This window comes from Acartia tonsa, chromosome 3 (assembly GCF_053477335.1).
Source record: "Acartia tonsa isolate MP-2025a chromosome 3, ASM5347733v1, whole genome shotgun sequence".
Classification (NCBI taxonomy): domain Eukaryota; kingdom Metazoa; phylum Arthropoda; class Copepoda; order Calanoida; family Acartiidae; genus Acartia; species Acartia tonsa.
Window position 1 is genome coordinate 45180428 of NC_137262.1, and position 14771 is coordinate 45195198.

The 14771-nt window shown below is 30.4% G+C and overlaps 1 protein-coding gene across 1 annotated transcript in view; it reads left to right on the plus strand.

The window, feature by feature from the left end:
* LOC145314910 (uncharacterized) overlaps window positions 1–14771 on the plus strand; it is a 35105-nt gene that overhangs the window by 19540 nt on the left and 794 nt on the right. Inside the window, exons 3-5 of the mRNA XM_080154987.1 lie at window positions 2255–2302; window positions 2653–2705; window positions 5038–5132. Of these exons, the coding sequence (XP_080011113.1) occupies window positions 2255–2302; window positions 2653–2705; window positions 5038–5132 (196 nt within the window). The remainder of the gene's footprint in view (window positions 1–2254; window positions 2303–2652; window positions 2706–5037; window positions 5133–14771) is intronic.

Consider the following 14771-nt stretch of genomic DNA (forward strand, 5'->3'; position numbering starts at 1 on the left):
ACCCCCCTCCGCCCCAAAGATAATTCTCTTGCAAAATTGTAGTTGTTTGTAAATTCACAACATTTGTCTAAAGTTCTAACTGAAAATATTGGCGAATGTTTAATGTTGCAAACATTGTATAACTATTCAAATAATTAACACAACCACTTTTAGGTGATATGAAATTCAGAGAGGGATGGGACATTATTGAATTTGATTGGTTTGTTCATTTAGTTGAGTGTCCAAATCTTTCATTGTAATCTACAGCAGGGGTAACTTTGTGTATCATCATTTGGGATGTACAACAATTTATCGGCCATTGTCTTATCCCTTTAGATTCCTTAATGAAAATGCTACATAATTTTACATTTCAAGAATGTTAAAATGACAATGCTTTTCCATTTATTCTTGTAACGACAAATTTCACGGTGATATGCGTTTGCACTTATCATTTATATTTGTGTTTACGCGTTTATTTACGCAAAAACATGCGTCAACTCAACAGCTCTGCAGGTGGTAAGCAGGAGACAAGGACACGCTAGTCTGTAATTAGCGCAGTAAGAATAATAATCCATCAAAATTATTTCTTCAATATTACGCTTATGTAGACTCACATACATATATACCTTATGGTTCTGATTACCGTTTTATAAGTCCTGCGGCTGTGAACTTTGGTTATTGGTGCCTAATATATGCCACGCTGCTGAATGCGGCTGCTGTACCCTTGTTATAAATGTAAATAGAACAAATATATACATCTATTTAAACTGTTTTTCATTAATGCATTGCGATTGCATTGATAACTTAGCGCCTTTACGCGCGTAACAGACAGTCATATAATAGCAAGCCTTACCTAAAATATTTAATAAAATGATTTATAGTTGCTAAGATATATTTTACTAATGTTTTCGTTTCTTTCCGTTAGAAGAAAGTGTATCTTTCAGGGAGGTAAGGGACAGTGTACTGTAAAGTAAATCATACTGCTTCATAAATAAGTCCTTGTTCGTTGCTTTAAATTCTTGTTTAGTCCTATTGAATCTTGATTGGTGGGTTTAAACAAACAGTGTTCAAATTTGTCAACCAATGATTTAAATCTACAAAAGGGCTAATTTGCATCCTGATTTGGGATATACAACTATTCATCGTCTAGTCCCTTAACATCCCTGATATAAAATTGATGAGCTAATCTAAATCTTCCAAATAAACAGAGATAATAAAAATTCAAAGTTGGCATATTAAAATGATTTATTATTAAAACGCTTCAGGATACCATTTTGATACAGAGATTTTGTTTAGACATCTTTTAAGTAGCGAAGCTACTCTATAATTCGAAATGTCCGTCCGTCCATCCGTTTGTTAGAGACAAAGTGGGGGAAACGTGATTTTCTCGGCTCGTATTAAAGATAGACAGCAAATTTTTTTATTGAAGATTCCTATGACATATGCACATCTAATCTATACATTGTTTTGTCCATCTGTTGGTTAATTGGGGTGCTAAATCGACTCCTTTTCCAGACATACGACCTGCAGGGGCGTCTAAGCTTTTTATTTTGGTGGTGGGGTGGGGTAAAATTTGTTTAGGGGGGGGGGATAATTTGCTTTTGGGGTGGAGGGTAAAATGGCGCGCGAAGTGCGCCGCAAATTTCCTCCCCACTCAAAATTTTACCCCAGAGGTAAAATTTAGATTTTACGTTTTTCCTCTTAATGCTTGTTGCTTCAAAAGACATTATACATTTTTAAAAGGTTTCGTGATTTATACCATTTATGTCATTTTAACATACTCAATAGATTATTTTTTCTATGTCTAGAAATAAATTTTTAACTTCGCTACTTAAGGATGTTATCATCCTTGTTATAGTTTATAAATACAACATGTTTTTTTAAGTTATAATACTAATTTCAAAAATGAATTGTCAAATACTTATATAAAAGTAAGATGTTTGTATGTCACAGTGTGTGCGGCGAAGGATTTCGCTAACTGCTGAACAGATATAGTTCTTCTTTACAAAGTAGCTTTTTATAGGTCCTTGGAAAGTTTATAAATATTTTCGAAGTGGTTATCAGCACCCTCCCAAGTGAAATCGTCTTTAGAAAAATAACCCCCACATCCCCTAAAAATTAATATTTCTTTCAAACTAAATTATCAAAGTATGCAGAAATAAAAAAGTTTGATTACTTTGAAAATAGGGAGTTTTACAAAAACCGAGGATATTTATCTCCACTAAGAGCGCAGCAACAAACAATCGAACAAATTTTATTTGAATCTCTTGTTTAGGATACTAGAAATGTTACCAATGGAATCAGAGGAAGAATATTTGAGAAGGTAAATATTAAATTTTTCGGTGTACCTACTACCTAGCAAGTGCATTACCCCTCCCCTCCCTCCTTCTTACTTTTAAAATAAATAAAAAATAAAGGTTTTTCTTTATACTTAACACCTGCGGGGGGGGCGCTAATCTTGTGTGTTTACCCTTTACCAAATATAACTTATCCTAAGGAAACAATAAACACCAAAAAAAACAATCTCCTCCTTATTTTCATTTTTTTAAGTATTAGGTGGGGTTGGTTGAATAATCAACATTTTTGGGGGCTTTTATTTTAAAAGTCTCAAAACTATAAAAATGTTCTAATATATAAAAAAAGTAAGTCTATTAAACGCAATATTTTTTCCAGGATCAGTATAATGTTGCCTGATGGAATGGCCTACGCAGAAGAAATGGATTTAGGTAAATTTTAATACAATTCTTACGGGAGCAAAGCTGCTCAAAAACATTAAATATTTACTTCAGTCAGCATATTAAAATACAAAGATAAGATCAGAATATTTACATAGCGATATATTGTTTACATAGTAAGAAATTTTTTTATTGAAATAAAACCCTCTATTATGATGCATTTGTTGCCTTGAGACAGGATCCAATGCAAAATTATAAAGAGGATGATTAGATAATATTTAAAACTAGAGAATAAAAGTAAATTTCTACAATTTTCTATAGATACAAAATCAGGATGATATTTAATAAATATAGATTTAATGAAGACGTACTCAGTACTCACGAACAAACTTACTAGTAGAATATCTGTGATGTTAAAAAAATATAAAAATTGAAATTGAATGTTATATGAACAATTAAATATGCATTAATTTCTATGAAAAAAGTCATATGTCGTTCATATCAGCGCAGCTACCATATAATTATATTGTACATTATATATACAACATTTACTAAATTTACTCACATGAATTTAATATTATAATCCTTATAATGTCGAGAAAATGAACTCACTTGATATCCCCTCAAAGTGCCTAGTCGAGCACACTAAATCTCTAAGCCCCCCCTTGCATTTTAAACTAAATTGAAAATAATGGGTGAGGCTACAATAGGTTTTTGCTACCGCAGCGTTTGTGCACCGCAGTTTTGTTTATGGTTCCCATTTTTTTCATTCTTTTTACTCTAAACAGCTACAATGCTTTGGGAATTTATTTTCCTTGCTAATTTTTTCTGTGGTTCAATTGACAACATTCAATGGGAATTAATGTATATTTATTGTTCTTAAATCATCAGGAATAAAGGAATCACTCAAACATACAAAATTCTTTGTCTACTTTTTTTAGATTGCGCTAAAAAAAACAAGTACTTTCCTTAGTTATAGAGTAGCTCTGTTAGTTAAAATAATATAATTCATTTGAATCTATGTATTTTTTCTATGTATTTTGATAGACCCAACAATATTTTTTTTTCCATTATTCTCATATTCCTGAAAAATGAAAAATTGAAAATGTGGTTTAATTTAAGATTCAAATGTTGACTTAGTGACCAAACTAAGGTCATATGAAGATTTTAGTCGGAATTACATAAATTTATGTTTATCGTGGATTAGGGCGAGCAGAGGATTTTGCGAGGGAGGTAAACCCTAAAATTTGACACAACAATGAAACCAAAATCTAGGGGGTGTGTTCTTTAGAAGGCTGTTTTATTGACCACAAGAGGGGTGTAAATTGAAAGTTAGGGGGATCATACCCCCTTAAATGTCCACCTTCTACATAATCAACACTATTAAAAATAAAAAAAAAACATTTTTTTACCTTGACACCCTGTTTTAGGGGGTTGTATCAGGTGTATAACTAAATAAGAAGAAAGATTAATTTTGATCTTTATAATACTAGCGATTGCTCCCCTAGTATGTAAAAGGGAATTTATTTGAAGGGTATGGATGATACAGAAAAAAATCTTTATTTAAAATTAAAATATCAGATTACAAAACCACGTCTTATGTGAAGCTTACCTAAAATAGATACCTCAATTTTTTAAGAGAAAAGCGAAATTTGAACAGACTAACAGACAAAAAAAACAGTATTACTTTATATTACAATGGGATATTCTCATTAGGATTCAAGTTTTACTTAAAGGTCATTATTACCCAATTGAAAAAATAAATTTTAAAATATACACATAAGTTAAATCATACCTTTGACATTCTTTATTGTTAATATAAAATTTAAAAAAACAGTTAAAATGAAATAGAACAATTGACGTATATATCTTAACCAAATATTAATTAACATTTATCAAATTGAGACAATAAAATTATTGTAACACTTTTAATTAATTTTTTGACACAATTCATATTTTATAACAAATTTGATATTAATTCTTCTAAAGCAAAACTTTTCTATTATCATAGTGTACGTCCGTAAAGGGCCCTTATAAATCAATCGTATATTTACGTTTATAAAAGTATATTTTTTTAATATTAATCTTTTAATTTATGCAATTTTACAATATATGGACTTTTCTGATAATCTTATTAAATCTGTAGACATTTTTCTATAATGGACTTGTTGAGTTTCGCTTTAATGAATGCTATCATCCTTGTTAATCTTATTTAAATATCAAATTTTCACAGTTATATAAACTGTAATATTTAATGTCAAATATTGAAATTTAAATACCTAATTATAAAAAAGTAACATATCAAAAATGTGATTTGTTTATTCATTGCTTTGATATAGATGCTAGACATAAAGACTTTAGTACATTGAATAATATATTTTAGATATGCCCGGCCCATCACGTCACAAGCAGTTTGATGTTTGGTTAGATAAATCTGAAAATCATGCCCCTGCAACCATAAATGATGTGCAGCCCCAGGTAAACAATTTCTAGAATCACCCCCAGTTGATGTTTAGTTAGATAAATCTGAGAAGCATGCCCCTGCAACCATGAATGATGTGCAACCCCAGGTAAAGAATTTCTAGAATCTCCCCCTGTTTATGTTTAGTTAGATAAATCTGAGAATCATGCCCCAGCAACCATAAATGATGTTCAACCCCAGGTAAAGAATTTCTAGAATCAACCCCAGTTGATGATTAGTTAGATAAATCTCAGAATCATGCCCCTGCAACCATAAATGATGAACAACTGCAGGTAAACAATTTCTAGAATCACCCCACTTGATGTTTAGTTGGATAAATCTGAGAATCATGCCCCTGCAACCATAAATGATATGCAGCGCCAGGTAAACAATTTCTAGAATCATCCCCAGTTAATAATTAGTTCGATAAATCTGAGAATCATGCCCCTTCAACCATAAATAATGTTCAACGAAATCCTTAAATACACAAACAGAGACATACGATAGACACCCTGTTAGCTTTATATTGCATCATTATCTTGTCTTACAATATTATGTGTTGCGTTATGAACATCAAATTACGAGACAAATGAATGTCTTTAAAAAGTTTATAGATTTAAATTATTAAATAGCATACTCTGTGTAATATTGAAACAAATTAAATCATCCTACTGTGCTATTTTATGGTTGAATGGGACAATGGGATATTTAAAAATGAACAAAAACACCTTTGGTCATAACTCTTAAAGATGTAACCAAATACGGAAAACAATACGACAAATATAAAAGTAACAGGGTGTCCGTCTGTCTGTATGCGTGTGTCTGTCTATAGCAAAGGATCACGCAAACCGATTAGGTTCTCCATGAAGATTCTTATACGTTCTGTCAAGGTTTATGACTATAACCCCACAAACAAATTTAAACCTAACAGGGAAATTGGAGGTTCGTTTTTTAATATCTAAATTCGTGATTTTTATTGCTATTAAATGCGTTTACAAAGTAACAGGATGTCCGTCTGTCTGTATGCGGGTGTCTGTCTATAGCAAAGGATCACGCAAACCGATTAGGTTCTCCGTGAAGCTTCTTATACGTTCTCTCAAGGTTTATAACTATAACCCCACAAAACAAATTTAAACCTAACAGTAAAATTGGAGGTTCGTTTTTGATATCTAAATTGCTTTCTTAATTTTTTATTGCTATTGAATGCGTTTACAATGTTCTCCTAAATTTGCATTGCAATTTTCTAAGAAAATATTGCGAAATCTATTTTGTCAAGTCATTACAATACATCGTTGGTTTTATGAGTTTTAAAAGGACACTTCTACAGATAATTGTATATGTTAATATTTAGTATATCATTTAATTTGTAAGTTTCATCTGAACAGTGAAGCCTCATATGGGGAAGAGTTTTATTTATTTTTAGAAATGTTGGATTAACCCTCCCAAGATAAAAAGTCCCATGATACAATAGCAACCACTCACAAAAAATACTTTTTACTTTTAAACTTTAATTAGATGGTTGTGTTAATGGATAATTATTATTCTCACATTCATTCGAAACCGATTAATATCCGGTGGATTAGAACCGCTTCTCATCCATACGAAAATATCATGTCTAGCATCGTATCATATCCAGATTTCTACGAATATAAAAATGTACATTCATACATTTTATATCCGAGGAGAGCTGTTTATAATACGATGCGAGAAATAACTATTATTTGTATCTTACATCATATTTTTATGTTTCCCCCTTTCTTTCCCTCCTACATTATAAACTAACTGACCAATAAGGAGATACATTTAAGAAAGCTAAATTGACGACATTTTTTCCTCTGTCAAAATAACCATATATATTCTACACCCATTGTCGTGTTATCATGTTTGATAAAAAAATTAAATTGAAAGAGCATCTTTTAAAAAGACCTTTTTTTAAAGTTAGTAAAAGGGAAGTACGTGACATAATAAATATTTACCAGCTATTGTTGTTTTAAAACCAACAAGAAACCATTTTACTATACACTCACAAGCCATTAGAGGTTTCGCCTTTAACCTCTAGGGCAATTTTAAGAAGAGTTTTGGTCATAATTCAAATTTTATTGGTTAACAACTTTTTATATGTCCTTTGTTAGTTTGTCTGCTTGTAATATTAATGTATTTATTATGGGAACCAATAAAGGTTATAAAAAAAATATATGATACATCAGATAAAAATTCGTCGTCGCAATAAATTATCCGTAAATTAGCTACAAAGCATTGGCTGTGAATTATTATATTATTTCTATTTCTTCATTTTTATTTGTAGCAGAGCAATAGATCCTTTTTAAGATAAAACTTTAAGGCTTATGTTTTTTGGTGAAGATTTTTCCTGGACAATGCACGTCTACCCTACAAATCATATGTCCATCGGTCTACCAATACAATTTTCTCAACTGTTTTTTTTAAAGATAAACATCAGATATATTGTGTAAAGAATCGTATGAACACTGAGCATCATTACTTTATATTTCCGTATGTCTGTAATGTACCTTTTTCCTTTCGTTTGCTTAGCTACTTATGAATGTTGTCATCCTTGTTTACAATAATGTTTATCATATCTTAAATTTGAAAAATTTGTAAGCCTTATTACTTAATATATTTGCACTAAACACTAAATATATGTTTTTTTAGAATCATCTCTTTTTAAATGGTGAAAAGGTTTAAATTGAAAATTAAGAAACATAACCAGATTCTCACTGCCTAACTAAAACTATTTGCTTAAAATTGCATACAAAGGTCAATGATAATGCAAATTTCTCTTCATTTTTAGAAATTTAAAGTTAGCTTTTAACATTAAACCAATTTAGCATTTTCCTCTAAATCCTTAGTTGTACACCAACCAACCTACTCCCCCCCCCCCCCCCACTCTTCTACAATTGATGTGTTTCTAACAACAATTTTTTTTATTAGCGAAGCTTCTCTTTCTTCACTTTTTCTGTCAATTCGTCCGTATGTTAAGCTATGGTCAAATGTGATTTTCTAGGCTGCCATAGACGTCCAGGGGGGGTAATGGGTTGATTACCCCCCCCCCCCATTTAAAATTTACCCCTTCCCTGGGAGGCCGTAGGCACCCCCAAACTTTTAGGAGGGGGTATTTACCCCCCCAAAATAAAAAGCTTGGACGCCCCTGTAGGCTGCTATTTGTTTTTGTAAAGAAACCCCTTGACTAAAGAGCATCTAGGATCAACTTACTTGGAATGTCAGTCATGATAAAATGTATGTATTTTTTAACATCAATGATTTTTGGTTACTTCTTTCAATTTTATATTTCCACCTCATTGATTATCTTACAGATTTCATTGTCAATCAAAATATAGTTTTAGTTGGTTGGAGGGGGGAAGGTTGGATTGTTAGGGTGCTGCATATGAAAATTAATAGGAATCCAAAAAAAGCCACAAGAAATTTTCAAGTTAATTTTGTTCCATGAAAATTACTTACTTATCTTGATGAGAAGGTTAAAATTAAAGGTCTAAAGTTTTTGCGTGAACTGTAAATATAAATTATAGGTGAGATCTTGAGTAGACCTGTTCAAATTTTAAACTAGGCCTTTACTTTTTTTATCTTTTGCCTAGAAAAGTTTTTAATGGTTTTTATGAATTAATAAACATGGCCTTTTTTGATAGTCTACAATACTTTTAGTGGAGTAAAGCAAATTTTAGCAAAAATATAAATTCTAATACGCAACAAATGACAGGTGAGGTGTGTACATGTCTACTATCATAATAACTTTTAATACAATTTTTTTACATATCTTATTGAAAATTAAAAGCAAAATTAGTGGACAGTGCTATATGTCAATTTCAGTTTAAATTAAAAGAAATTATTATTAGGTGATAAAAATGAAATGTAAAAAAGGACATGTAGCGATCAATTTTTAACACCACTTTTGTAAAGTTATAATAAGCTTTGGCCTTCTTAGCATCTAGGGACTTTAAAATCACCCAAAAGGCTACACATACATTAAAGTAATATATATAGAGTGATAAATAGCTATGAAACCATTTTCCCTATTCAAAGACCTATGGTGTTGCAGAAGGTTGTTTATCGATAGAAATTTTGCTTTCTCACTTAGCTGCTAGAAAGCTCATAAGCTGTCATTGGAATAAGGTTTGAAGGAACTTTACTAATTAATCAAAACCACCATACATTTTGGTATAAGGATTTGGGGGACCTTTATTATTAATTAAAGTCACGTGACCTAATGTACAAGAGTTAAAACAATTAAATCAAAAGATTTTAGTGTGAAAATATTTGTAAATAAGAGTATAAGAATAAGATATTGTTATCAACGACAAAAAAAAAATAAATGTTTTGCCTAGTTTTTGTAAAAATTTAGAGCATATTTATCATTTAAAATCAATGCTATCAAAAGTGTTTCCATTAGTTTGTTTGTGTTTTGTAAGCAAACCCTGTTTTATTATTATTTGTACTGTGTTATTTTATTTGAATATATAATTCAAAGATAGCAAATTTTTTTTAAAAAATAAACTGAGATGAATGTCGGAATTTTCTTATTAAATGTAATAATGTATATATAATTAGAATAGCAAGACCTTGAAAATAAGCAATAAATTATTATATGATAATTATCAGTGAATTTAATATAATTTAAACGTAATTATTAAAAAGTTAGCTTTAAAAGTTTTGACAAAAAATAATAATACTTTTTTATTCAAATACTATAGTACATTCTAAGAAGGATAATGATATCAAGTTAAGAAACACTTAACAAATATGTCTGTCAAAAATCAGTTAATTTATAGAAAAAAAATATTGAAAATGCATTTAGCAATTTACAGATTTTTATGATTTTTAGGAATTTAAAACAACATGCATTTATTTGGTTGCTGTCGTAAAAGCAGAGTAAGGCATGTATAGTGTTATAAAAGAGCTACAATTTGAAATAATTTACATATATTTATTAGGATGTACACTGTGGGCTACAATTGAATCAAGACAAAAGTAAGTGCCGAGCCCTGGGACCTATGTAGGGTGAAAATAGACATAAATCCTTGATGATTCCAGGTGGAGACAAAATATTTTAGCGGGGTCTTTTGGTTTTTTTTCAATTTAAAGTTCTGAAAAAAAATTGAAAAAAATATGAAAATCTTTAATAAAAAAAAACAAAAAATGATTTGTAATACTTTTTTTTATTTAAAGATACAAACAACTTATATAAATACTATAAGCTTTAAAAAAATCACAATTTTCAAATTTAGACTTTCAATATAAAGATTTGTAGAAAAAACCTAACAACAAATTCTAACATATTTCTGATCAACATAGCAATAAAACGTCTTTTGCAAAATCTTTATCATCAAAAATAAATAGCACTTACTAAAGACTTTTTTCATTTAAACTTATACTTTTCACGTTAATTAACTTTAAAGATTGATTTTTTTAAAAAGAAAGGTTGTGTGATTTTTTTATTCATAATTAATTGCCTAATTTTGAGATTCAGATAAAAAACCTTACTGCTTTATATCATTGGATACTCTACTAGCAGCGGCTACGCCTCTAGAGGCATATAGGGACCCTTAGGTTGGGGGGGAAGACGAACCCCCCCTTACAATTACAGTTTTTTTAATGAAAAAGTTAAAAACATTTATTTTGGAGAGTTGATTCTCTTGGGATAGTGATGGTACCCATCCCCAAAATAGTAATAAACCTTACCAGGACATATAAGAAGCTACCATGTAAAGGAGAACCATATTGGTTCAGTGGTTAGTGAGATCCCTTGGTGCACAAAGACTTACATAGAACGTGTTACTTTATTATAAAGATACATATATACACAAAAAACTCTACAATCAAAGTATGTCTGTTTGTTCATCTGTCTGTATAAAAACATTACAGAATATATTTATTTGGTACTAGCGGCTACGCTCCTAGAGGCCTTTAGGGACACTTGAGAGGGGAAGAAGTGGTTGAATTCTACAACTAGATTTTTATTTTAGTCTTAAAAAGAAAAAGGTTTTTTTGTGTGTTGTGGTCCTTTTTTAAGGGGCGATTTCTCTTCTCTTTCTCAAAAAAAGTTATAAACCTTCGATCCAAGGACCAATGAGAAGCTACGTAGTAAAGTAAAAAAAGAACCATATCAGTTTTTAAGCATCAGAAAGATGGACAAACAGACATCAATCTATTTTGTATCATAAATAGTGCTTTAAAGCAGGGGAGAAATATCATCTGGAAAAAAAAATTTCCTATCGTTTAAAAGTTATATCCCTGTATAAAAAAGATAGGATGTCCGTGTGTTTTTTCTGTCTGTGCCTAAAGTTCTTGCTAACCGCTGGACCAATTTGGTTCTTCTTTATTGACCTATCTTTTAGACTGATAATAGGATCAACATATTAAGGAGTAGTTTAGTGTCTATTAATCCTTATATAAAAGTAACAGTTTCTGTGTCTGTCTGTTTGTGTGTGTGTGTGAGGGTGTCTGTCGGTACCGAAGATTCTTTGTAACCGCTTAACTGATATAGTTCTTCTTGGTTCAAGTTTTTCATTGTCCTGAGAAGTTTTGAGTTTAGAAAAAATTAGTTCCTACCCAACATTTAAAAAAAACTTTTTCTTTTACATACTAAAACTGAAAGTAGGGGAGGGGTCAACTTCCCCCCACTTATCAAGGGCCCCTAGATGCCTCTAGGGGTAAAACCGCTAGTGATAAAATAATTTTTATCTTGAATTATGATTAAATTGTTCTTTTTCCATTTAATAAAATATAATTGTAATTATTAACCTCAAAGAATATCAAGAATTAGGTAATTGGATTTAACAAGGGAAAAAGACAACATCCATAATTAGTGAAGTTTAAAAGAATGCAAATAAAGAAAATAGCAAGTGTAACATACAGATACAAAAATATATTAATCAGAGCGAGATGGGACAATGGGCTATTTATTAGACTAGTCCCCATAGTTTAATATAGGAATTTGTTATTCGTTGGCTTAACTACTTAGGGGACCTGTTGCGATTTTTGTTTGGTTGGATTATTAAATTAAGTTCCCAAAATTTCAACCATTAACTGAAACATACAGAAGGGTTATCCATGTATCATATTTGGGAATGTAAATCAATTTAGCGGTCATTGTCTTATCCCTTTAGATCCCTGAATAGTAATTAACAATGATCAATGGTTCTTTTTTTTCTATGTAGCTTCTCATTGGTTCTTGAAAGGTTTATAACTTATTTTGGGAGGGTACCTCCACCATCCTAGGAGAAATCAACCCCTAAAAAAGGACCCCATTTCACACACAAAAAAAAACTTTTTCTTTTTAAGTCTAAAATAAAAATCTAGTTGTAGAATTCAACCACTTCTTCCCCTCTCAAGTGCCCCTAAAGGCCTCTAGGAGCGTAGCCGCTAGTACCAAATAAATATATTCTGTAATGTTTTTATACAGACAGATGAACAAACAGACATACTCTGATTATAGAGTTTCTGTGTATTTAAGTATCTTTATAATAAAGTAACACGTTCTATGTAAGTCTTTGTGCACCAAGGGATCTCACTAACCACTGAACCAATATGGTTCTCCTTTACATGGTAGCTTCTTATATGTCCTGGTAAGGTTTATTACTATTTTGGGGATGGGTACCATCACTATCCCAAGAGAATCAACTCTCCAAAATAAATGTTTTTAACTTTTTCATTAAAAAAAACTGTAATTGTAAGGGGAGGTTCGTCTTCCCCCCCAACCTAAGGGTCCCTATATGCCTCTAGAGGCGTAGCCGCTGCTAGTAGAGTATCCAATGATATAAAGCAGTAAGGTTTTTTATCTGAATCTCAAAATTAGGCAATTAATTATGAATAAAAAAAATCACGCAACCTTTCTTTTAAAAAAAATCAATCTTTAAAGTTAATTAATGTGAAAAGTATAAGTTTAAATGAAAAACGTCTTTAGTAAGTGCTATTTATTTTTGATGATAAAGATTTTGCAAAAGACGTTTTATTGCTATGTTGATCAGAAATATGTTAGAATTTGTTGTTAGGTTTTTTCTACAAATCTTTATATTGAAAGTCTAAATTTGAAAATTGTGATTTTTTTAAAGCTTATAGTATTTATATAAGTTGTTTGTATCTTTAAATAAAAAAAAATATCAAAAATTATTTTTTGTTTGTTTTTTATTAAAGATTTTCATATTTTTTTCAATTTTTTTTCAGAACTTTAAATTGAAAAAAAACCAAAAGACCCCGCTAAAATATTTTGTCTCCACCTGGAATCATCTAGGATTTATGTCTATTTTCACCCTACATAGGTCCCAGGGCTCGGCACTTACTTTTGTCTTGATTCAATTGTAGCCCACAGTGTGTAAAATCCTTTAATAAAAAGCAAATAGAGAATAATTTTACTTACAAATTAATTGGAAAAAATCCGGACTAACTGATGGATAGACAAAGTAATTTATAGAGTAGCTTCGCCACTAAATACAACATATAAACAGACATGTGCACTGGTTCAGTTCAAATTGCTACGGACAGTTAAATTATTTAGGATAGGGGAAAGGAAGAAAGTTATCTATCTAGTACTAAGATACAAATTTAAAAACCCCCTCAAAAAGAAAGTTATTTTAAAATTAAATTAAACCTATATTGCTTTTAATTTGAACCTTATTATTGCTATTTTAAAAAATTTGTAATTAAATCTACTTTCCGATATAATTGTATTTGTAAGCAGCATGCAGTGAAAATATCTTACAGAAAGTCCAGATTTTTACGGTTTTTATTATTTTTTGACAACACTCAAATTGTTTTGTTTACTTCAATAATTTTAAGATATATCCATTATTTATTTAGGACAAACACAAATACATGTTTAATTTTATAGTTAGGGCATTGTTTCTAAAAATGAAAAATCCTGTATAAAACTCGGCCATTCTTGGGTCCAAGCTGTCAAATTTCTCGAGCTATATGAATATGTTTGTAGGTCTTTGCCATAGTTCTATATACTCATATACCATCAACCCCTCTATAGTCTAACTTTATTACACATACAACTCCCAGAAAATTTAACATCCTTTGTTTAATAAATTCTCTAAATCTTTTTAAAAATACAGTTAATTATGAAGTAGCTTTGTTTACTAAAATTAATAGACATATACAAATATACATCCTCTTTTAAAAATCCCATAAATTTGCACAAATTTGTTTGTGAGAAATTGCATGTATTTAGGCAATAAAAGTGTTAATTGATTTTCTCGTATTCATTCGAATCCGGTGGATAGGAACCGGTTCTCATCCATACGAAAAAACTATGTCTAGCATCGTATTATATCCAGCTTTCTACGAATATAGAAATGTACAATCATAAGATTAAAACTAGTTTTTTTAGCCGGTGACTTTGTCACCTCGGGGCTAAAAAAACTAGTTTTAATCTCATAATTGTACATTCTACATCCGCGGAAAGCCGTTTATAATACGATGCGAGAAATAACTATTACTCAATGATTTTTCCTCAGAAAATATTTTTCCAAGCGAGATAGGGTTGCAGTTTTCATCTCGTACTAAATCATTTTTATTCAAATAGGCTTACAATAAGGCCAGAAATTGAAATCTAATGACTTATTGGATGGATTTGAAAACATATACAGATGATTTGCAATTCTTCTGTGAGCCCAGGGATA